The following is a 23892-nucleotide window of genomic DNA, read 5'->3' on the forward strand; positions in this document are numbered from 1 at the left end:
ATTAAGAGAATCTTGTTTAAATAAGGAAAGATAGCTGGAAGCAGTTTGCCCACTGAGTCTGTGCTAATGCTGGTAACTGAAGTCCGCCAGGCTGGCCGAGGGTGGTCGAGTGGTCGAGAACTGTCCCCAGCTGTTCAGCTAAAACTTAACCTTTATACCCGTAATGTTCCCTAGTGCTGTAGGGGATTTCAGCGCACTTAGAATGGCCATCCGTTTCTGTTAAAGCAGTCATTATTTGCAGTACCATTATTACATCTCAGAGCAGACATCATTTGGGTAAATTAAAATGGGGGGGGGGGGTGCTCTGCCTGGGTCTTAACGGGGTACGCAAGCTGCACAATCCAACAATGTGAGGTTACAAGTGGCGGTGGGTGTGAGGTCACAGGTGGAGGTGGGTGTGATGTTAAAGGTGGAGGTGAGTTTACAGGTTGGCGGTGGGTGTGAGGTCACAGGTAGCGGTGGGTCTGAGGTCACAGGTGTGTGAGTCAGTGGGTGTGAGGTCACAGGTGTGTGAGTCAGTGGGTGTGAGGTCACAGGTATGTGAGTCAGTGGGTGTGAGGTCACAGGTGTGTGAGTCACTTACTTTCACAGGCGCACATGTGACCACAGGGCTGGAAGAGTACTGCTGCTTTCTTGTCCGAGCACACAACACACTCCTCAATCTGAGGGGAGATATACACATTCAGGGTACAGAAAACGCACACACACGCACGCACACACACACACACAACACACTCCTCAATCTGAGGGGAGAGATACACATTCAGAGTACAGAAAACGCACACACACGTGCGCGCACACACACACACAACACACTCCTCAATCTGAGGGGAGAGATACACATTCAGAGTACAGAAAACGCGCGCACACACACACACACAACACACTCCTCAATCTGAGGGGAGAGATACACATTCAGGGTACAAAAAATGCACGCACGCACACATAAACACAAGCGCGCACACACACGCACCTCAAAATGCAGACAGGAGAAGTGGTTAAATGCCTCGGTCAAGTAGACCGTGTAACCCCTGTGCCACTGGGAGTTCCATCATCCACCATTACACTCTCTGTACCGCGATCCCTCTCTATCTGCAACCAGCCCTCCTCTTCCCCGTCAGAATAAAGTAAAAAAAATACATAAGGAGGGTTGGATCGTCTGCTCCATACCGTTACTCTAAGAGCACTTCGCCGTAATGGCTGCCGGGATGAGAAACAGGACTCCTATCCTTCATTTTAATGGGCTCAAAATGGCCGCCATGATCTTCAAAAAGACATATCTCTCCTGATATCTGCAGAGAGGAGTTACACTTCCCTGCCCTTACCCATTAGCTTAACGGACTGCGTTTCAAAGACAGGAGTAAGATAGTGATTGAGGAGTCGTGGGTCAGTTACATTCATCACTGTTTCTGACGCACGTTTTGCACACCGCGCATCGGATGCACAAGCTGATCAAGCACAGCAGTCCCTGGAGGAGGTTTCTCAGGGTTAGGAAGTGTGCCCAAATGTGCGACCGGCGCAAACAGAAGATGGATTTTAAAAAGAGGGAACCGCAAACACGTTAAGCCAAGCTAAAACTGTACGCCCAGTTACGAGGCGTACCAGGCCGCGATAATCTCGTAAAATTCTGACGCTACAGTTGGAGACGAGGTCCTCCGTCGCCGTCCTCTCCGACCGCAGCCCGCAGGCGAGAGAGCCAACGGCCCTGACCGTGCGCTGGGGCGCGGGCTACCCGGTTTTGGGCTACCCGGTTTCGGGAGGGTACCTTGGTCCTGGACTGGACCTGCTCCTTGCAGATGAGACACTTCTTGACGCGGGGCGAGCAGAGGGAGCAGGTGGCGATGTGGCCGCAGGGGCCGAACAGGGTGTCCCTCTTCATGTCCGAGCAGACCATGCACTCCTCCAGGGTCTCGTTGTTACTGTTGAGAGAGGGACTGCGAGAGCCCACCTGACCACTGAGAGAGAGAGAGAGGGAGGGAGAGAGAGAGAGAGAGAGGGATAGGGAGGGCGAGAGAAAGAGAGATAGAGAGGCAGAGAGAGAGAGAAGAGAGATGCATTTAGTTAGGCATGTGTATAAGTCACACAGTGAGGTCACAGTTAATGGTGATACTGTATGTCACACTTCACCTGCTAATGTAAATAAGATCAATGACACTAATATAAGGCCTCATTGAATTGCGAGAGGGGCAGAAATAGAGAGAAAGATGGAGGAAGGGGTTGTAAAAGGCAGGCAATGAGGACAGGAAGAAAGAAGACAGAAAGACAAAAGGAAGAGGGGGAGAGATGGATATGAGTTGGGGGTAGTAAGAGAGAGAGAGGTAAAGAAAGAAAGCGAAAAGAGAAAGAACCAAAAAGCAAGAGAGTAGAAAGAAATAATAAAACGGGAGGCGAGCAAATGAGACCGATTACAGTCATCCTGGATTACAGACCGTTTACGAACTGACCTGCTAGCAATGACAAAAACCATGCTGCTAATGTTCTAGGAATGATGCTCAAAACTACTCTGAAATAAATCAAACCCGCTAATGAATTGATCCAATTTATAGACATTATGCTCATTTTCCTTGACTAAATTTAGTTTTGCTTATCGTTCCATTTCCCCCAATTTTATTAGATTTCTGTGCAAAGGAATTTTGTTAGGCTGCCAAAGACTCTTCAGTTTTGGGTTTTCCCCAGTTTGCTCCCGACTGAAATGTCTTCTACCCAATTATGCTGGCTGGGCAGGGGGGAAAACCGCAGGGTTAGCGGTCGCGGTCGCGGTCGCGGTCGCGGTCGAGCCGGAGTTCTGCACGGTCCCGGGGAGGGGGGCCCGTTCTGAACCGACCTGCTCTTCTCCTTGTGGCACTTGGCCAGCGCCTTGCAGAGGCTGGGGTCGGGGCACAGGTCCAGCGGGGACTGGCCCTTCTTGTTGCGGATGGTCAGGTCGGCCCCGTTGGCCGCCAGGAAGCAGGCGATGGAGGCCGCGCTCTTCTTCTCCGCCCCCTGGGTGCCCAGGCCCATGATCAGCTACAGGGAGGAAACGACAGGAGACGGGTCACAGCTGAGGCTGAACGCCAATTCGGATTCACAAATACAAATACAAATCCAAATCCAAACAGAGAGGGGGGGAAAGAAATAAAAACAATTACGTGAGGTACAATTAAAAGACTGAAATGTCAGAGTGTATCAGGGGGTTTAAAGGTCAAATGATAAAACTAACTCAGTAGTTTATTTGGAAAACGCTTTTTATAAACAATTTCAAAATTAAAAATAAAAAGCCGCTAACCCCTGTGACAGACTGCGCTCGTGTTACAGATGACCTAGTTGTAACCGCTGATGAATAATCTCAGATACGGGGCATAAACAGAAATCCCTGCGATGCACTGAAACGCTTTCGGCGTGATTGATGGCTCAGGCGCGCAGAATGAATCTAAATTCATGTGTTCTCCTGCGCGTCTCCTGACACAGTGACTGATGGAGTCAGATTTGTCAGACTGCCACGTTTGACGAGTGACAGATGCGTGGCGCGGAGAGGAGAGATCGCCTGAGCGCCTGAAACTAACGGAGGATTTCAGTCTGGGGCAGCGTCACAACCCAAGGCCCTGCACCAGGTACACCATATGACCAAAGGTACCTGGACAAAGGGTGTCTTGGGCCTGTTTTTCAGGGTTTGGGAAAGGCCCCTTAGTTCCAAACCTCAATGCTAAAGCATACAATCACAATCTAGATGATTCTGTGCTTACCCCAACAGTTTGGGGAAGGCCCTTGTCCTGTTTCACCATGACAATGCCCACGGGCACACAGCGAGGTCGACATAGAAAAGGTTTTGTCGAGAACAGTGCGCAAGAACTTGACTGGCCTGCCCAGGGCCCTGACCTCAACCCTTTGGGACCACCTGTTTAAGCCTGGGCTTAGGACCGCTTTGGGCTTTTAAAAATCCTTCATGAATTACAAATGCATCGCGTGGCTTGCAGCAAAACACCACTAAACTGCGATCGATAAGGAATCCACCTCTGACACAAACTCCAGCAACGGTGGGGAAGACATGAACCTGGAAAACTGGAAAAACGAGCAGAAGTAACTTCCTGTGGGGCAAAGCAGAGAGGGGGCGAGCGGCCAGCAGAGCTCTGACGGGTTCTGAAATGTGAGGAAATGGGAAATGTGAACGTGGGAAATCGCACAGGGAACCAGCCAGCATTTGCTTGGCCCGAAATCTTCTGCAGAGCTCTTTCTGGAGTGCAGGCAGGCTTCGATCAATCGCCCCGCACTACGTTTACGCCCTGCGCCCCTTGCGCTGACACCATCAAACTGAAAATGGCGACTCCCGGATGAACGCGTGGCGTGTTAATGTGCGTCGCAGCGCTCGCCGGCTCTCTCAGCTTCCCGGGTCACTTCCCGCGCCGCGAGGCTCCGCCCCACGCAAAGGTCTGAGCGCAAAGGCAAGCGAACCCACAAAAGCCCGTGAAACTAAACGGGCCAAAGGCTACACTTTTAATTCCTTCGAACGGCGTCGTTAAACCGGCGCGGCTACACTGCGGCAGAAGAGCGTCCGCTAAATGTAAATCTTGGACGGGGGGGTGCGTATGAGGATCATCGGTTTGATGCAGGCGACATCTTTAAGTGTTTCCCCGACATCTCCGACATAAAAAAGATGCAATGAACTATGGATGCTTCTGCAAGGGAAACGCATAAATGGCATCATTACACTGTCTTTCAAGACAAAGGTTAAAAGATATGAATATGGTATTGAAACACCAACTCGCTCAACCGTGTCTTCAAAGGACAAGTACCTGCACAGTGCATCATGAATGCAGATGCGCATACTGTATGCTTCTCATAGGAGACGGCTAGAATTTTCCTCTAACACCTCATTAGAAGTCATCTGCTCAACTTTTAGGAATGCCATCTCATTGCGCACAACATGGTCTGAATGTTGATATTGCTCTCTGCACACAATAAAAATAAAGGTTTTAGTTTTTGGGTGGATTTTTCCTTTAATGTACAAGTCTGATCATTTGGCAAAAAGGAATGGCAACCAAATAGCTGTAATAATGGGGACATGTTGAAACTGAAGAGCTGCTGGGTCCTTGACGGAGTTGGTACTGACAATGTCCGAGTCCTGGAAGGACGTGTGGATTGACAGTTTTAATAGTGGTTTGTCGGGGTGGTTGCAAAGCGTTGGGATTTCTCGAGTCGAAATTCAGCTGTGAAAATGACTAATGGACTTCTGAAGATGTAAACATTACACATTTCTATGCAGGGGCATCGGCCAAGTAAAATCAATAAGGACATAAGAAATGAGAAACAGGCCGGAAAGTTGTAATTCCAGTATCAATACAGGAAGATAAATACTCTCTCCCCACACTGTCATTAAAAAAAGAACTAAGCCATACGAAAACTCAGCCACTCTAAAGTTCACTCGTCTGAACTACATTTTTTACTCAGCCGAGTTTGCCTTGTAATTACAATGAGACGAGGACTTCCTGGTCTTGCTAATTTAACAGCCGTTCCCACGACTGTCTTCGGCTGGTGGCTTTCATATTTTTGCGCTCACGGACCCGCCGGGCCGTGTAATTCGATTCCTGTCTGACGGCAGCGCTGTGCGAGAGGGCGAAGCGGCAGCAGCTACTTCCACGGCCGCTGCCAGCTCTCTTCTGGGAAAAGCGCCCCGGCATCAAGATGGCGGCAGCATTACGAGGCCAAACAGGGGCGTGCTTCCTCAGGTGCTTTACCAATGGGAAAAGACTGCAAATTACCATTACGCTTACCGTAGGCCTGAAAGCAGCATGTTACGCTAAACTAATGCTGCCACCTGTAACCTGAATAAGAGGGGGTTACAAAGTCTTCACTTGTACCCTCTGTCAGCAAGTATGTAGAGAAGACTCCAGGGTCTCTTATGAGAGGTCTTTAAAAAGAGGATTGTACCCAACAGTAAAGGAACAGAAGTTTCGGGTTTTTACTACACGGTGAATAGACTTCTGGTGAACTATGTTTATGCTACATCTGCATTGGCATCCCTTGTTTATTTCAAAAGCTTGCACAGTAAGAGCCAACACTTCCCATTGTGCAAAGATGTTGCAGTTTCCCCCAGTGCAGCAGCAAAAAAGCAGTTTTTTTGGGATATAAAAAGTTCTGTTGTTGCTTGTGAATATTTATCAGAGGTAAAATTGTTTATAGTTCGCTTTTGATTCTAATCTCTGTTGATATGTGAAGGATCTCTGAAACTGCCAATCAGGCAGAATCAAAACATGTTCCATGTCACCGTTCTCATGAATATTAATGTAGACAGAGACAGCAGTGATTATACAGGCTTATATAAATGCCTAGGATGCATATAAATGCCTTGTATGCAGATCACCTCAGATTCATGTTTTCTTTACAGCCTACAATGTCACTTAGTGTGTTTTTGGGGGGTGGGGCACTTGCTGTGTTTTTGGAGGGCGGGGCACTTGCTGTGTTTTTGGAGGGTGGGGCACTTGCTGTGTTTTTGGAGGGTGGGGCACTTGCTGTGTTTTTGGAGGGCGGGGCACTTGCTGTGTTTTTGGAGGGCGGGGCACTTGCTGTGTTTTTGGAGGGCGGGGCACTTGCTGTGTTTTTGGAGGGCGGGGCACTTACTGTGTTTTTGGAGGGCTCCCAGGGCTCCACCTTGCTGACGTCCTGCATGTCCTGCAGCTGCCGCAGCTGGGACAGCGTGTGGTGGCGGAGCGCCTCGTGCAGGGGCGTGTCCCCGTCCTTGTCCTGGACGTCCAGCTTGGCCTCCGCCCGCACCAGCAGCTGACGGGGACACGGACAGGGCCGTCAGACACAAAGCATCGCGGAACCTTCCGGCTCCACGGGCCAACCGGGGCCCTGCGAAACGACAACCCGTCAAGGGTACCTAGGGCCAAAAGCTGGGCCAAAACAAAAGCGCGCGTGTGTGTGTGTGTGTGTGCACGCGCGTGTGTGTGTGTGTGTGTGTGTGTGTGCGCGCGTGTGTGTGTGTATAACGTTTCATTTGAAATGAAAGATACTGAATCTCAGCCTGAAAGCCAGGAGCGTGTGGGCGCGCGTCTGTGTGTTATCAGGGGGCGATTCCATATCTTCCATTTTCAAACGGAACTTTTCCCAGAAATGGAAATTGACTTTTCCTGAAGAACTTAAGTTTAATACGAAGCCCCCAAGGAAATGTGCTTGCGCTTAAACTGCCAGATCAAGCTGTGATCGTTTCCCTGAGAACGTCCACGGGTCACCTTGTAGCATGGGGATTAAGTTCCTGCAAGTTCCTGTTTCCTCTCTTGCAACTGTAATATTATATGCGCAGTGCATCAGTGTTAATTTCAAAATGTTTCCACAGGGCTAGAAACAGTGAAAGAACTGAGTCGCCATGACTACTACGTTTCTCAGTTTCTTTCAGCCACAGTGAGCTTTTTTGTCTCCCAGCTCCTGTCTCCTTGCAGTCCCATTGGTCAAAGAAGCAGCCAGGGCTCGGGGCTTCTGGGCCCTGATTGGCTCAGATGACAGAGGCTCCCACCATAAGTACAGGTCCACTTTGCAGCTTAGACATAACAGGGTTGAACCTGAGCTATGTCATATGACTGAGCTGTCATAAGCGCCTATGACCCAGTGTCCCACGCGCTAGTTCTCCCATAGCACTACCTGGAGGGCTGGGTAGAAAACATTTTGTTTTGCTTAGGGGCGCACATTCCGACTGAAGTTCTCCTTGTATGGGTCACACAAAGGTAACATGGCACAATTGACAATTCCCTCCAAAATGAAGAGAAAATAACTGGGGGGAAAGATTAGGAAGTTTTAGCTTTATATAAAATTATGTCAAAGTAAATCGTGTAGTAGGAAAAATGTAGGCATAAAATGTCAATATCCAAGTGATTGTGCTACATCAAGCGTATACTCCTTGTGGAGTATGTTGAAGTAGTGTAAAGGTTTAATACAAATGTGCCCAATTCATTAAAGCAAGGCTAGAGACACTGCTCTTCGTGTGACCAGCCTCTCAGATAAGCAGCCTTTCCCAGATGAGCTGCCACCCTGACTGGCACCCCCTAGTGGGAAGGCAGGGGCTTTGCAAAGCCATTTTTTCCCAACTCCCAACTTCATGAAACATGGTGATGACAACTTCATATCTTAAAAAAAGAACAGACAATGATCCAGGATAAACAGACAAAGAAAATGTTTCAGAAACTTTCAGATTAAGATTAATGACTAAGCGTTCATGAGGTGTTCCGATGCGTTTCAGGCACTGAAAAATAAAGGTTTTCAGAGACTAAAAATGTTGTTTGTCTCAGCGCTGTCGGAGCAGAAGCTTATTTGGCAGGAGCAGTGCGTAGGGAGAGGACTGAGAGCTTTAATTACGCTCCTGTTGTGAGCGGGCCCTACACAAAATAAAATTTGACTGGTTGGCATACGTAATCAGAGACAAAGCAATTTGTCCCTCTGTTCTGTCAGAAGCGGTTAGTGAACCCAAACGCGTCACCCTTATTCAACAGGAACCAGTCATAGCACATTTCACAATACAAAAATTTTAAGAAAAAAAATACTTCATAAATAATATAGGCCTGCATTCGTTTTTGAAAACGTATTTTGTGTGAGGACCGCCGTAAATCTCCGACGCCGAGCCGCGCCCAGCGGCCCTCCCGCGGCGAAGCTCGATCTGTTCGGAGGGAATGATTTTCTGGGGATTAGTCCCCAGGAGCCGCGGAGCAGATGCCGGGTCCGTGGCGATCGCTCCCGCTCGGCGGCAGCAGTGGGATCCTCACAGCCGCGGCTAATTGAAACAAAGCCTAAACAAGCGCTCTCTATTATGTGTTAATGTGATTAAGGTTCAATTACCACGGGCCTGACACTTCCCTCCTTCAGACGGGCCGCAAAACGGAAGAGACTGATGCCTCCGCTACTCAGACGTGAAGATGCGGATTTCGAGTAACGCTGATTAAAGTTTCGGGTGGTCCTGATGGGGGGGGGGGGGGGGGGAGGGGGTGGGGACAACTGAGACATACTAATTCAGCTCTTCATCAACTCCAATATTACTGCAGCAAAGGCTAATCATACATTCAATTTTGCTTACTAATCTCCAGTGTCTCTGGGATATTGTTTAAGTGGCTGATTAAATGTGTTCTATTAGGTGGAAAAAGCAGGGCCATTACCAGCACTACAGAATGTCATTTATAAGCATCCTGTTCAGTGTTAGCGGATGTAACGTGCCACAGATGCCATTAGGAACAGCTCCAAGATGGTTCTGTGACAGCTCCTATCAGGTGCAAGGCAGCGACGCTCACGGTAATTACTGACATTGTGTGCTTAAAAAAAAAACCGCTGTTTAATAAACACTTGAAGTGCCGGCCAAAAAGACAGCCTAGTTAAGCATTCAGAGAGAGGCTCGCTTGGAGACTCACCGACAGCTACAGCAGGATATCCGAAAAAAAACAGTTCATTTTTCACACGGGAAACCCACTCTATGAGGAGAGTCCAGACTGAATGGTGTTACTTAACTTTTTAACCTCAGCAAGGGTAATTATTAATTATGAATAATCAATTATACATTTCTTTGATGAGGATTCTGGGAGCTAAGGGCAGTCTGCGGGTGTCTGAGGAGCAGCTACAGGTGGGGGGTGCTGGGACAGCCGGGGGGGGGGGGGGGGGGGGGGTAATGATGTATCTGCGAGATGCCGCTTCTTATCAGGGGCTTGGAAACGCGCGGCTGGGCCCGGGCCCGGGCAGTGATTCATCACGGACCGTATCGCCTTTGCAGTGAGCGGCGGCCTGGCGAGCGGAACGCGGCGTAATTGGTAAACAGGGCAGCTCCCCGGCGCGGCGCTGGGCGAGTGGGCGGAGCTCGGCCCGCCCCCGTGGAACGTCACGCCGTCATTGCGAGGACTCGCTTCGGGCTTCTAAACCGGACATCCAAGGGTATTCAGGAAACGAAGCTAAACTCCTTCAAAAATGCACACTTGTATTTTTGAGACGACAGAGACGGCCACCACCGCACCTACGTTTAAAACGCCGCTCTTACCACGTGGGAAGCGAAACCGGCTGAAGGAGCCTTTCTGGAAGACGCGCCGCGCTGACGTGCGCTAAATACCGCAGCCCGGCTCTTTAACATGCAAGGCCTTCGTTCTGCAGAGCAGCAGCACGGCTCTCAGCAGGTCAAACTCACCCAGGGGGCACAGTACCGCCGGCGTCCACAAGATGGCACCCTTTCTGTAGCCTTTCTCTGACTGCCCCCCCCCCCCTCGCGCCTCCTCCCTCCCCCTTCCCGCGAGATAACATTTTCCTTGGCGCTGCATCAGTTTGATCCGAGGGGCTAATTCCGGCGCAGGAGCGCTGCGATTTTAAATTAAACTTGTGCCGCTCCGCTGTCCCCCCCCCCGCCCCCCCCGCGCCCCACCCGCTGCGGAACCCCAGTAAAAGGAGAGAGGGAGACGGGCAGATGAGTGGAAGGTGCCATCGTGTCCCGGGAGGCGGGGCGGCGGAGGCGATCCGGGGGTCAGCTCACCCGTACAATCTGCGTGTGCTGCCTCTCCACGGCCAGGTGCAGCGCCGTCTGCTGGTTCACGTTCTGAATGTCCAGACTGGCACTCCCCTGAGAGAGAGAGATAAAGAGAGGGGGGGAGAGAGAGGGAGAGAGACAGGGGGGAAGAGAGAGAGGGAGAGGAGGAGGGGGGGAGAGAGAGAGAGGGAGGGAGGGAGAGAGAAAGAGAGGGAGGAATGGAGGGGGAGAAAGAGAGAGAGGGAGGAAGAGAGAAAGAGGGAGGGAAGGAGGGGGAAAGAGAGAAAGGGGGGAGGAGAATGAGAGACGATCAGTTTGCAGTGATCGTAACTTGTATCCTAACTAGGATCATAATTGGAACAGTCGGCTTGTGAAGTGGGCAATCCTTCTGTAATCTCCTCTAAGTGAGAAATACCCATCTCTGTCAATCTCATCATTTACATGCAGGTTATCGCTCATTAATACTCATGCAAGATTCATTTTCTCAATTCAATGAAATAAAAACCTTAACACTCCCGTCCCTAATGTGAATTAGAACCCCTAACTCCCCAGCATTTAAATCGAGACGTTTGGGAGGATCTTTCTGAGCTGGTGTACGGGCTCAGCGGTGATGTGAGCAGCGGGCATTAGCAGCCGCGGCGCGTCTAACGGCGGTCAGAGTGTGCGGCGGCGTGGCGGGCGGGTCAGAGTGTGCGGCGGCGCGGCGGGCGGCCCCGTGTCCGCGCGCCTGCGTTACGAGAAGGCCAGCGCCGCGATCGCGACGGGGCCGGCCGGCGCGGCTCACCCGTGACTAATGAACCGCCGCCGACGGGCCGCCGAGCGTGTCGAACACCGCGCCCGATCGCCGTCCGCCGCGCTCGCGGCTGCTGCCAACGGGGGGCCGTCTCGCCGGGGGAATCCAGAAGCAGCGGCCAATAGGACGGTGGGGCCCGCGTGACACCCCCCCACCCACCCGAAATTGGATTACAGGTGTGATTTCTCTCCTGCTAGGAGTTTAACTTTCGCCCATCTACGATGTGTCAGCACCTCCTGAAAGGCCAGGGAAAGAGATCCTGTCTGCGCCTCTGTTCACTTCCCCTCTAATCAGTTTTCCTCCAAAAACTAGAAAAAAAACCCCTTTCTACCTCATGTTCTACAACAAAGCGCCTGAGGCAACAAGTTAAGAGGACAGACTCTCTACAGAGTGGATAGAAATGACACTGGAGCAGGTGAGAAACACAATTTCCCCAGCACACTCACTAGCGCTGCTCAGGCTAAGGCTAGGCTGTATTTAAATATGTAAATAAACCTGGGGTGTGGCAACAAAAGAAAAGCGCTAAATGAGGAACTCAGAGCAGAAATGGCATGGCTTTTTTAGCGTGCTGTGCGTTTTCACAGTAAGGCCGAATCAGCTCGGGCTGAAACACCAGCCCCGCGGGCGTGAGCGCAGAGGCCCGCGAGGAGCGCAACCGCGTGGCGCCCTCGTTAGCCTGCGCCGCGCTCCCTGCTCCCCGCTCCCCGTCCGCCGTGCGCCTCCTGCGCTCCGGGCTCGTCTGACCCCCCGCCCGCCCCCGACCAGGAGCCGGACACCCCCGGCGGGCGCCCAACGGTCCTCATTACGCACCCCGATGCGCGCAGTAATGCGCTCCCCGCTTCGCCGCAACGCGCTCGGGGAGAGGCGCGCGCGCTAATTATGACCGTAAGTACGCTGACGGACCACGGCTGCGGCTGCTCGGCCAGACGGCGGCCGGTGGTTTAGGCGGGTTCTGGCGCCCCCATCGCATCCCCCCCCCCCCCTCCACACCACCCCCGAGGCCGTGCGCACGCTTGGAGAGCTCATTAGACACGGCAGGATGTGGCGGGCAAGACCGGGAGAGTGAACAGGTCACCCTCTCGCTTAAATTTCAACATAATGCACCCATTTTACAAAGAAGATTCTGTACTACATATCTTAGCGTGACGCATACAAATATACCCTTGGTTTTTAAATATTTTATATAAAATAGTCAGGAGGGAGGTTCACAAGGCACATTAGACGGCTACAAGACTAAAGGTATCCATTTGACAGTCGTGCCATGATCCAGGTCCTTTGTGAGGTCATCGCCCCCAGTGCCATCAGGATTGGCTGAGAACAAATTAAAAGGAGAGTGAACTTGCTGAAGGGATGTGAAGGAATCAATTGGTAATGAATCTGCATTGACCGGGGCCTCTGGGTGGCGTGTCCGGCTAAGGCACTCGCCCCTGACACTCCTCGACGACCGGAATCACGTGCTAACTGTGCTACGGCTAACGGCAGCTGGGAGCTCCGCGGGGCGAGGGAGGGCGGGGCTTCCGCTGCCTCGCGACGCAAGAGCGGCTCCGGGGGTCCGTCCGGGGCCCGCGGCCTCCCTGCGACAACCGCCAAGTGTCGCAGTCATCCGGCGTAATGCCTGTGCAGCACAGCCGGCGGACCGCAGTCTGCAGAACGCAGCGCGCTGGTGAGCGTTATCCCAAACTGTGCAGCACAGCCGGCGGACCGCAGTCTGCAGAACGCAGCGCGCTGGTGAGCGTTATCCCAAACTGTGCAGCACAGCCGGCGGACCGCAGTCTGCAGAACGCAGCGCGCTGGTGAGCGTTATCCCAAACTGTGCAGCACAGCCGGCGGACCGCAGTCTGCAGAACGCGCTGGTGAGCGTTATCCCAAACTGTGCAGCACAGCCGGCGGACCGTAGTCTGCAGAACGCAGTCTGCAGAACGCAGCGCGCTGGTGAGCGTTATCCCAAACTGTGCAGCACAGCCGGCGGACCGCAGTCTGCAGAACGCAGCGCGCTGGTGAGCGTTATCCCAAACTGTGCAGCACAGCCGGCGGACCGCAGTCTGCACAACGCAGCGGCGCTGGTGAGCGTTATCCCAAACTGTGCAGCACAGCCGGCGGACCGCAGTCTGCAGAACGCAGCGCGCTGGTGAGCGTTATCCCAAACTGTGCAGCACAGCCGGCGGACCGCAGTCTGCAGAGCGCAGCGCGCTGGTGAGCGTTATCCCAAACTGTGCAGCACAGCCGGCGGACCGCAGTCTGCAGAACGCAGCGCGCTGGTGAGTGTTATCCCAAACTGTGCAGCACAGCCGGCGGACCGCAGTCTGCAGAACGCAGCGCGCTGGTGAGTGTTATCCCAAACTGTGCAGCACAGCCGGCGGACCGCAGTCTGCAGAACGCAGCGCGCTGGTGAGCGTTATCCCAAACTGTGCAGCACAGCCGGCGGACCGCAGTCTGCAGAGCGCAGCGCGCTGGTGAGTGTTATCCCAAACTGTGCAGCACAGCCGGCGGACTGCAGTCTGCAGAACGCAGCGCGCTGGTGAGTGTTATCCCAAACTGTGCAGCACAGCCGGCGGACTGCAGTCTGCAGAACGCAGCGCGCTGGTGAGTGTTATCCCAAACTGTGCAGCACAGCCGGCGGACTGCAGTCTGCAGAACGCAGCGCGCTGGTGAGCGTTATCCCAAACTGTGCAGCACAGCCAGCGGACCGCAGTCTGCAGAACGCAGCGCGCTGGTGAGTGTTATCCCAAACTGTGCAGCACAGCCGGCGGACTGCAGTCTGCAGAACGCAGCGCGCTGGTGAGTGTTATCCCAAACTGTGCAGCACAGCCGGCGGACCGCAGTCTGCAGAACGCAGCGCGCTGGTGAGTGTTATCCCAAACTGTGCAGCACAGCCGGCGGACCGCAGTCTGCACAACGCAGCGCGCTGGTGAGCGTTATCCCAAACTGTGCAGCACAGCCGGCGGACCGCAGTCTGCAGAACGCAGCGCGCTGGTGAGCGTTATCCCAAACTGTGCAGCACAGCCGGCGGACCGCAGTCTGCAGAACGCAGCGCGCTGGTGAGCGTTATCCCAAACTGTGCAGCACAGCCGGCGGACCGCAGTCTGTAGAACGCAGCGCGTTGGTGAGCGTTGTCCCAAACTAAGGCAGTCACACCGATAGGACAGGATATAAATCGGCATGCCTAGCTAAAAAGTCAAAAACAAAGGGACGAGAGCGTTAGTAATTCACTTTGACCGCCGGACGGTGTGAAATGCCGCAGGATTAGGTGGCGGGAGTTGGGGACCAGCGACTCCGAGTCGGGCTGATCCCCAGCATTCGGGGAGCAGCCCGTAAGGAGGCACTGAGAGAGGAGGTTAAGGTCAGACTGCAGAACGTTTACCCCACGGCTGCATCGGCAACTGCACCCATTATGCTCATTTACAGGGAATGCAGACACTTCAGAGGAAGGGAAGGCGTGGAGAGAGAGAGGAAGAGAGAGAGAGAGAGAGGAAGAGAGAGAGAGACAGAGAGAGAGGGGGAGAGAGAGAGAGAGAGAGGGCACTTCTCCGTACTGCAGCAGAGTTTCGAATTAGAGATTCTGTGCACTGACTGAGGTGGTGGAAATGGGGCATCTCCGCTGCTGCGTGTGTGAGAGAGTGAGATAATGTTATGTGTGTGAGGAGGAGAGGGAGCGCACGCAGGCATGCGTGAGCGTAAATGTCCTTGTGTGTGAGGAAAATGTGGATTTGAGTGCCAGTGTGTGTGTGTGAGAGAGAGAGAGAGAAATGGCATGCGAGTCAGATTCTGTATGGATGCGAGTGTACTTGTATATGTGTGAGCAGGAGAGTGTATAAGGATGTGTGTGACGAAGACATGCTACACTAAACACATGCTGCATTTTTTTTGTCTTTCACATTCAAATGTTAATTTTCACGCCCAAATGTCATTTTTGAAAAACAATCTGAATAGCACTGGAATATCAAGCCATTGTTTGAGAGCCCTGGTGTGTGTGTGTCAGCGTGTGAGAGAGTACACGCAGTACCTGGTGCGTGTGTGTGTGTGTGTGTGTCTGCGTGTGGGAGAGTACACGCAGTACCTGGCGTGTGTGTGAGAATACACACAGTACCTGGTGTGTGTGTGTCAGCGTGTGAGAGGGTACACACAGTACCTGGTGTGTGTGTGTCAGCGTGTGAGAGGGTACACACAGTACCTGTGTTTGTGTGTGTGTGTGTGTGTGTCTGCGTGTGGGAGAGTACACACAGTACCTGTGTTTGTGTGTGTGTGTGTCTGCGTGTGAGAGGGTACACACAGTACCTGTGTTTGTGTGTGTGTGTGCCTGCGTGTGAGAGGGTACACACACTACCCGGCATGTGTGTGTCTGCGTGTGAGAGGGTACACACAGTACCTGGTGTGTGTGTGTCTGTGTGTGAGAGGGTACACACAGTACCTGGTGTGTGTGTGTGTGTGTGTCTGCATGTGAGAGGGTACACACAGTATGTGGTGTGTGTGTGAGTCCATGTGTGAGAGGGTACACACTGTACCTGGTGTGTGTGTGTGCGTGCGTGCGTGCGAGAGTACACACAGTACCTGGTGTGTGTGTGCGTGCGTGTGAGAGTACACACAGTACCTGGTGTGTGTGTGTGTGTGTGTGTGTGAGAGTACACACAGTACCTGGTGTGTGTGTGTGTATGTGTGCGTGTGGGAGTACACGCAGTACCTGGTGTGTGTGTGTGTGTGTGTGTGCGTGCGTGCGTGTGAGAGTACACACAGTACCTGGTGTGTGTGTGTGTGCGTGTATGTGTGCGTGTGGGAGTACACGCAGTACCTGGTGTGTGTGTGTGTGCGTGTATGTGTGCGTGTGGGAGTACACACAGTACCTGGTGTGTGTGTGTGTGCGTGTATGTGTGCGTGTGGGAGTACACACAGTACCTGGTGTGTGTGTGTGTGTGTGTCTGCATGTGAGAGGGTACACACAGTATGTGGTGTGTGTGTGAGTCCATGTGTGAGAGGGTACACACTGTACCTGGTGTGTGTGTGTGCGTGCGTGCGTGCGAGAGTACACACAGTACCTGGTGTGTGTGTGCGTGCGTGTGAGAGTACACACAGTACCTGGTGTGTGTGTGTGTGTGTGTGAGAGTACACACAGTACCTGGTGTGTGTGTGTGTATGTGTGCGTGTGGGAGTACACGCAGTACCTGGTGCACCAGAAGCTCAGCCACCTCCACGTGGTTGTTGAGGGCGGCCAGGTGCAGGGCGGTGTAGCCGTCGTCCTTCTTCTCGTCCACAATCCAGGGGCGGGGCAATTTGGAGAGCAGGACCCGCATGGCACTGCACGGGACAGAGAGAGGGAGGGAGGGAGCGGTCATTCGGGGTGGACCCCAACTGGAGTGCACAGTCACTCTGAAGAGACTTGGCTAAACACCTCAGCGTTAACTAAGTCCAGTCACTTGCTTGAGCGCAGTTCACCTTGACTGCCAGCCAAGCGCCAGTGTGCGAGCAGGCCAATCTGAGCGTCCTAAGTGCTCCATTGGTGCAACGCTCCTTTTTCTGAGCTCATTTCTGCCACCCTAGTTAACAATCCACTCCTTCTCTGCTGTCAAAGCACCCAGAAAGTAAGTCGCGCGGGGGCCAAGACAACCGCACTGCGCCCAACAGCCCACTCGCAGGGAAAAGTTCTTCTCCTACTCCCAGACTGATTTGGCCCCCTTCCCGCTCCAAATCTCCAAATCCTACAGTTTAATTAAAACAATAAATCTTCTCGAGATGACCTGTTAAGCCCATGTATCCTCAGAAGCAAACGGGTGATTATACAACGGTGAGCCCCGCTCCATCATCTCGTCTCCTGCAGGAGACAGATCCGCCAGGAGGAGCGGGAGAAGCTTCGGGGGGTTAAATCGGGGCAGGGGATGGGTGTGCTGTTGATCATCTGTAGTTATGAGGCAATCAAAGCGCATTGCCCACCCCTCAAGACAGAAAATCACACGTTGGGCGAAGTCACTCAGTCGCTGAATTGCATGCCACAGCTCAACCCATCGTGGAGCTAACAGGCCTTGGATGACCATCACCGGAAATCCTGTCTGTGAAATCGGTCATTTACGACAGCGTGTTCAATATGACTAGTGTGTATGCACTAGAGCGGCTGAAGGAGGCTGACTGCACTAGAGTGGCTGAAGGAGGTTGACTGCACTAGAGTAGCTGAAGGAGGTTGACTGCACTAGAGTAGCTGAAGGAGGCTGACTGCACTAGAGCGGCTGAAGGAGGTTGACTGCACTAGAGTAGCTGAAGGAGGCTGACTGCACTAGAGTGGCTGAAGGAGGCTGACTGCACTAGAGTGGCTGAAGGAGGTTGACTGCACTAGAGTAGCTGAAGGAGGTTGACTGCACTAGAGTGGCTGAAGGAGGCTGACTGCACTAGAGTGGCTGAAGGAGGTTGACTGCACTAGAGTGGCTGAAGGAGGTTGACTGCACTAGAGTAGCTGAAGGAGGCTGACTGCACTAGAGCGGCTGAAGGAGGTTGACTGCACTAGAGTAGCTGAAGGAGGCTGACTGCACTAGAGCGGCTGAAGGAGGTTGACTGCACTAGAGTGGCTGAAGGAGGTTGACTGCACTAGAGTGGCTGAAGGAGGTTGACTGCACTAGAGCGGCTGAAGGAGGTTGACTGCACTAGAGTGGCTGAAGGAGGTTGACTGCACTAGAGTGGCTGAAGGAGGTTGACTGCACTAGAGCGGCTGAAGGAGGTTGACTGCACTAGAGTGGCTGAAGGAGGTTGACTGCACTAGAGTGGCTGAAGGAGGTTGACTGCACTAGAGTGGCTGAAGGAGGTTGACTGCACTAGAGTGGCTGAAGGAGGCTGACTGCACTAGAGTGGCTGAAGGAGGTTGACTGCACTAGAGTAGCTGAAGGAGGCTGACTGACTGCACTAGAGTGGCTGAAGGAGGCTGACTGACTGCACTAGAGTGGCTGAAGGAGGCTGACTGACTGCACTAGAGTGGCTGAAGGAGGCTGACTGCACTAGAGTAGCTGAAGGAGGTTGACTGCACTAGAGTGGCTGAAGGAGGCTGACTGACTGCACTAGAGTGGCTGAAGGAGGCTGACTGACTGCACTAGAGTGGCTGAAGGAGGTTGACTGCACTAGAGTGGCTGAAGGAGGCTGACTGCACTAGAGTAGCTGAAGGAGGCTGACTGACTGCACTAGAGCGGCTGAAGGAGGCTGACTGACTGCACTAGAGTGGCTGAAGGAGGTTGACTGCACTAGAGTGGCTGAAGGAGGTTGACTGCACTAGAGTGGCTGAAGGAGGCTGACTGCACTAGAGTGGCTGAAGGAGGCTGACTGACTGCACTAGAGTGGCTGAAGGAGGCTGACTGCACTAGAGTAGCTGAAGGAGGCTGACTGCACTAGAGTGGCTGAAGGAGGCTGACTGCACTAGAGTGGCTGAAGGAGGCTGACTGCACTAGAGTGGCTGAAGGAGGCTGACTGCACTAGAGTAGCTGAAGGAGGCTGACTGCACTAGAGTGGCTGAAGGAGGATGACTGCACTAGAGTAGCTGAAAAAGGTTGACTGCACTAGAGTGGCTGAAGGAGGTTGACTGCACTAAAGTAGCTGAAGGAGGTTGACTGCACTAGAGTGGCTGAAGGAGGCTGACTGCACTAGAGTAGCTGAAGGAGGCTGACTGCACTAGAGTGGCTGAAGGAGGTTGACTGCACTAGAGTGGCTGAAGGAGGCTGACTGCACTAGAGTAGCTGAAGGAGGTTGACTGCACTAGAGTGGCTGAAGGAGGCTGACTGCACTAGAGTAGCTGAAGGAGGTCGAATGCACTAGAGTAGCTGAAGGAGGTTGACTGCACTAGAGTGGCTGAAAAAGGTTGACTGCACACTGCAGTCGTACATGGGGGCTGCAGAGGTCAAAGTTCAAGGTAAACAGATGAGCAACACCAAGCGAGAAAAAGAAGAGAACGGAGAGAAAATGGGATGAAAAAGACAGAAAGGCAAAGAAACAAACAGACAGAGGAGGGTGGGAGGAGGAGGGGAATGGAGCCGAAAGACAGCGATGGAAGTGAGAGATGGTGACGGGAAGCAAGAACCAAACGAGGCCAACAGACGCGCAGGACGAAAGGAGGGAGGAGACAGGGATGAGAAGTGGCAGCTAGGAAGCATGCGAGACAGAAGCAGAGGACACACGTGCACGCCCATACGCGCACGTGCGCGCACACTGCGACAGCCCCCCGCTGAGCACACTCCTCAGCCCAGGGCGACCGCTCTTCCAAACCTCTCCTCCCCCCCTCCCCCTCTCCCTGATAGTCCCACTGGCACTCACTAATGTGTGGTGCAAAGCAGACGTTTGACCATCAAACAAACACACACACACACACACACACACACAGGCGCACAGACTGCGGTCAGTCTCGTCAGTCAGGTAACGCTGACCCTGAGGTGACCAGGTGGTGTGGTGACCGTGTGAGACGGTCTCTGTGGGATAATGCTAAACGGAAGGAAAACGCAGTCTGTACGCGTCTCATTCCAAACACGGAGAGGCGAGAGCACGAGATGGAAAGCCGACAGCACAAGCCGCTCCAGAAACGCGCGTCCCTCACCAGACGCCCGCCACAGCGCAAAGCCCTCCAACCTTCCGCAAAGGGGGGGGGTCGTTGCAAACGAAAACGTGCCTATTTCACAGAAATCATGCGACGGGCTGCCTGGGACATCTACAGTCGGGACGTCTCCACTTACGGCACACACTGGCGTTTTTACACATACATTTAAGGAGGTGTGGTGGGGGAGGGGAGCGGGCGGGGCGGGGCGGGATGCCCCGAAGCAAGCAGGCCCCAGAAGCCGAACGCTAACCCCCCCACAAACCCCCCTCCCCCCGCGCAGGAGGCTCGTTCCGCTATCTCCGGTGCCTAACGTGGGAAAGCACTGTCTTCGCCCGCTTCATTGTTCCCTGAAAAATAGACACGTGCACCAGATCTGACAGCAGCAATTAGATTACATTGCATAATTTAGCTGGTTTGTTCGGCCGACACCCTTATCGGAGGTTGATTTACAGCGCTTGCGATTGCGAGGCTTATGAACACCACCCCAAAAATACCTCAGGGCTTTTTTTTTCCCTTTTATTATTTTGCGACCGGAGTAAATGGTCCTTGTTCACAGGTACAAGAGCATGTTCGGAGAGAGTGGAGTCCGTGACCTTTACGTCCAGAATGCAGAGCTCTCGCACTTTCCCACTCTGCTGCCCCGTTCCAGTGATTTTGTAACAATTAAACCTCCAGACCAGGAACAGACAAAAAAAAAAAGTGAATGAGCAAAGCAGAACAAAATACTAATGTACTACAGAGGACAGCCCCAAGAAAGCTTGACTTCAAAGATCTGAGACTCTCCTCCATATCTAAGGCTTATTTCACATACATGCATTCATGCAAATGCAAACACACACACATACACACACACACCCACACGCACACATTTTACCCAGGCAAAATGACAAATGGGGCAGAGGGAGAACACTCTCGTGTAACGGTCCCTGGCTTCATGTTCCTCCATGCCTGCAGAGGGCGACGTTACGCTTCTGGCTCCTAGCTAACCTGGGTGCAGGGCTTCGGCCACAGCACTGGCTGCCGGCCTCTCTGCCTCGCTCAGTGAAATGGGCAGACATAAATATTAATGCCCCACCCCCACATACTATACCATGACCAGCGTTGCTGCATTGCAGTTGGCAATGTAAAAATAAATAAATAAATAAAAAAGGTGAACTCTGGGATCTTCATCCACTTCCTTATATTGTGTACACAGGTTTCTGTAGGGAAGGAAGTCAGGCCGGGTGCGTTGTGGTGGGGAGAGCTGGTTGGACAGCTTTTTCAGGTGTTCAATTATTGACTTGTTCAGAGCGCTGGCAGAAAAGGAGGAAAGGGGCTCGGAGAAAGAGAGGGGTGAAGAGGAGGGAAGGAGGGAGGGGGGGAGAGAACTGAAATGGAGCTGATGTAACAGAACAAAGAGTTCAAGTGCGAGTGGGAAAAGTCACCATATTCATTCTGTTTTTTATATCTGAGCGCCAGCTTTAGCGGACGTGTGCAACACTGCCATCTCCGTGTGGCTCCACAGCCGTTCAGAAAACAACGGAGGAAAAGACAAGACGGGGGGGGGGGAGGGAGGGAGAGAGAAAGGGACAGAGATGGAAAAGGGAGAGAAAGGGACAGGGGAGAGAGAGAAAGTGCGAAAGAGAGGGAGACAGGAGAGAAACAGGGAGAAAGTGAGACAGAAAGGGAAGGAGAGAGAGAAGGGGGAAGGAGAGGCTTGATGGAACTGGGTCACCCTGTGAGAGAGCTGGGGTCCCTCAGGAGTCCAGCGCCGGCAGAGCAGCGCGAGCGCCGGACGTCTCGGCAAGCGACGCCGCAATTCGTCATTCTTTGAGAACGCAGGATCGTTGGGGGGGGGGGGGGGGGTCAACGTGCTTCCTCCATACCCCCGCTGGGAGTCTGACAGACCTGGGAGTGCGTTGGGCAGCCATCTGCGCCATGCCCAGGGCTGACCGGTGCCCCACACTGCACTTGGAGCGAATGTCGCTGAGCGAGGGTTTGGGGGGGTGGTGCGCAAGTCTGAAGGTTAATGCAGTCTGACACATGCTGCTGGGGGGGGGGGGGGGGGGAACATCAATATTCATGATGGCCAGCACCTGGCAGGTTCAAAGTAAGCCATTTTGTGATCGGGGAGGCAGGAATTCAACCCAACCTGACTCATCGATGTACCCATGGGAGCCAGAAGCAGAAATTTGCCAACAAAAGGGCAGAAGTCCATTTCACGTATGTACTGCAGACTGATGTAACAGCATACAACTGTGACCCATATAAGAATTCCACAAGAGGCCTGCATGTACTGTACATGATGGATGGTGCGCTATCACCTGGAGAATACCTTCACAAATTTGATCAATATGTTCTATAGCAAGAATATTTCAGAATGTGAAACTCCGCAGTTCACTCTAACAGAGCGGTTGCATCTTTTAACGGTGTGTGCCGTCCAGAAGCTGGAACAGCTCCATGAGACTTCCCTCGAAGTCTCAAAGCGACAGGCCGCAATTCCCCATAGCCAGAACGCTCCGCTCTGCTTCGCTGGGGCTTGTTTGTGTGGGCTCCAGTCTCCCCAGTCTCCTCACCGATGCTGAGCCCCACCCATCGCCCCCAGCGCGGTCCCGCAGTCGCTGGAAACCTCTTTTTTTTTTTTGCTTCTTCCTCACGCTCAGGCACTGTTTGCTTAAGCTTCCCCGTTCCCCCAAATACATACTGACATCCAAACCGGCCATCCGTATTAAAGCAAATGCAACAAATACAAAAAAATAAAAAAAACAGATCAAAAACACAACTGGTTTTTTCTTTCTCTGGCCAAGTCAGATCAGACAGCCAACAGCATAGCAGGGCGCTGGGACTGAACGGTTAAAAAAACACCTCGCACGACGAGACAAATTTTAGCACGCAGAAGAGAACGAGCTCCGGCTCGGCCCGACGCGGGACGGAGGGAAACATACCGCCACAGGGAACGGAACGAGCGAATCCTCACGTATCCGAGAGACAGACAGAGGGACGAAGACGTCAAGGAAGGCGCCCGTGCGGACAGACGGACACAGTGCCGGCTGATGTCTCTCTCTCCGTTTAAATTCCACCACAGAGCCGCGCCGGCAGCGATGATCGCTGTGAGAACGGGGGACGGGCTCTGTACGCCGCTCGCTGTCTCTGGCTCCGGCGACAGGCTGGACACTGACTTCACAGCTCAATTCAGACCTCCTATCGGCGTCCCTGATGGAATTTGTCACCTCTGTCACCTGAGTGGCAGTTTTGTGCTAAGCGTGTCGTTCCCGGCCGCCCCGCGCCGACCCCGCTTTCACGCTGACGCGGGCCCACAGCGACAGGGCCGGGCCGGCCGGGCGGGGGGGACGGATCGAAAGCGGGACGCCAGGGTGCGGCTCCGTTCGACAGTGTCGTAGTCAGAAAAAAAAAACCCTCCTTCCAGACGCATGACGCTCGCGTGCAAGTCTGGCAGCTCTCCCGCAACCTGAACCGCAAAGGCCTCGTTAGGGATCAAAACCACCCTGCTGGATCGTTTCTGTCCCATCTCTCATTTCCACTTTTCAATCACCTCCTCCATTACCTCCTTCTCTGCCACCATTTCCTGTTTATAAATGTAATTTCCTGTTTTTATGCAGCTCATTAGGCCTTAGAAACCACGTGACTTCAACTCCCATTTTCTATACACTGGTTCAATGGCTCTGCGGCCCAAGTGGCTTATGTTCCAATTCAACACTAGTCAAGTCGATTCAAATAACTGCACTCATTACCGAAACGATCTTTAAAGCTGCGAGAGAATTGGTTTTGTGAAGAGTGTGGGAAAGCTTCCAAGACTGCTGCCATTTAGGATCAGGTTTAAAAGTCTGTGACAGACGGGAAGAAGGGAAGTTCCGGACCGTCGGGCAGGAAAGTGCGCAGAATCGCAACTCCCACAGCCGAGCGGGCGCAGGGCGGGCCGACGCTCGCAACTCCCACCGCCGAGCGGGCGCAGGGCGGGCCGACGCTCACAAGTCCCACCGCCGAGCGGGCGCAGGGCGGCCCGACGCTCAGAACTCCCACCGCCGAGCGGGCGCAGGGCGGGCCGACGCTCGCAACTCCCACCGCCGAGCGGACGCACAGAGCGCCGGG

General features: G+C 53.3%; 1 protein-coding gene across 9 annotated transcripts in view; it reads right to left on the minus strand.

Annotated features, from left to right (window-relative positions):
• mib1 (mindbomb E3 ubiquitin protein ligase 1) overlaps positions 1-23892 on the minus strand; it is a 105131-nt gene that overhangs the window by 4251 nt on the left and 76988 nt on the right. For 8 of the 9 annotated variants that reach the window (XM_035428832.1, XM_035428831.1, XM_035428838.1 and 5 more), the window contains 6 exons: positions 16409-16541; positions 10466-10552; positions 6595-6753; positions 2825-3006; positions 1766-1955; positions 584-662 (listed from right to left, as the gene is read on the minus strand). In XM_035428832.1, the coding sequence (XP_035284723.1) occupies positions 584-662; positions 1766-1955; positions 2825-3006; positions 6595-6753; positions 10466-10552; positions 16409-16541 (830 nt within the window). Of the gene's footprint in view, positions 1-583; positions 663-829; positions 896-1765; positions 1956-2824; positions 3007-6594; positions 6754-10465; positions 10553-16408; positions 16542-23892 lie in introns of those variants that run through there. The other variant, XM_035428839.1, reaches the window with a different exon arrangement.

This window comes from Anguilla anguilla, chromosome 8 (genome assembly GCF_013347855.1).
Source record: "Anguilla anguilla isolate fAngAng1 chromosome 8, fAngAng1.pri, whole genome shotgun sequence".
In the NCBI taxonomy this organism is placed as follows: Eukaryota; Metazoa; Chordata; class Actinopteri; order Anguilliformes; family Anguillidae; genus Anguilla; species Anguilla anguilla.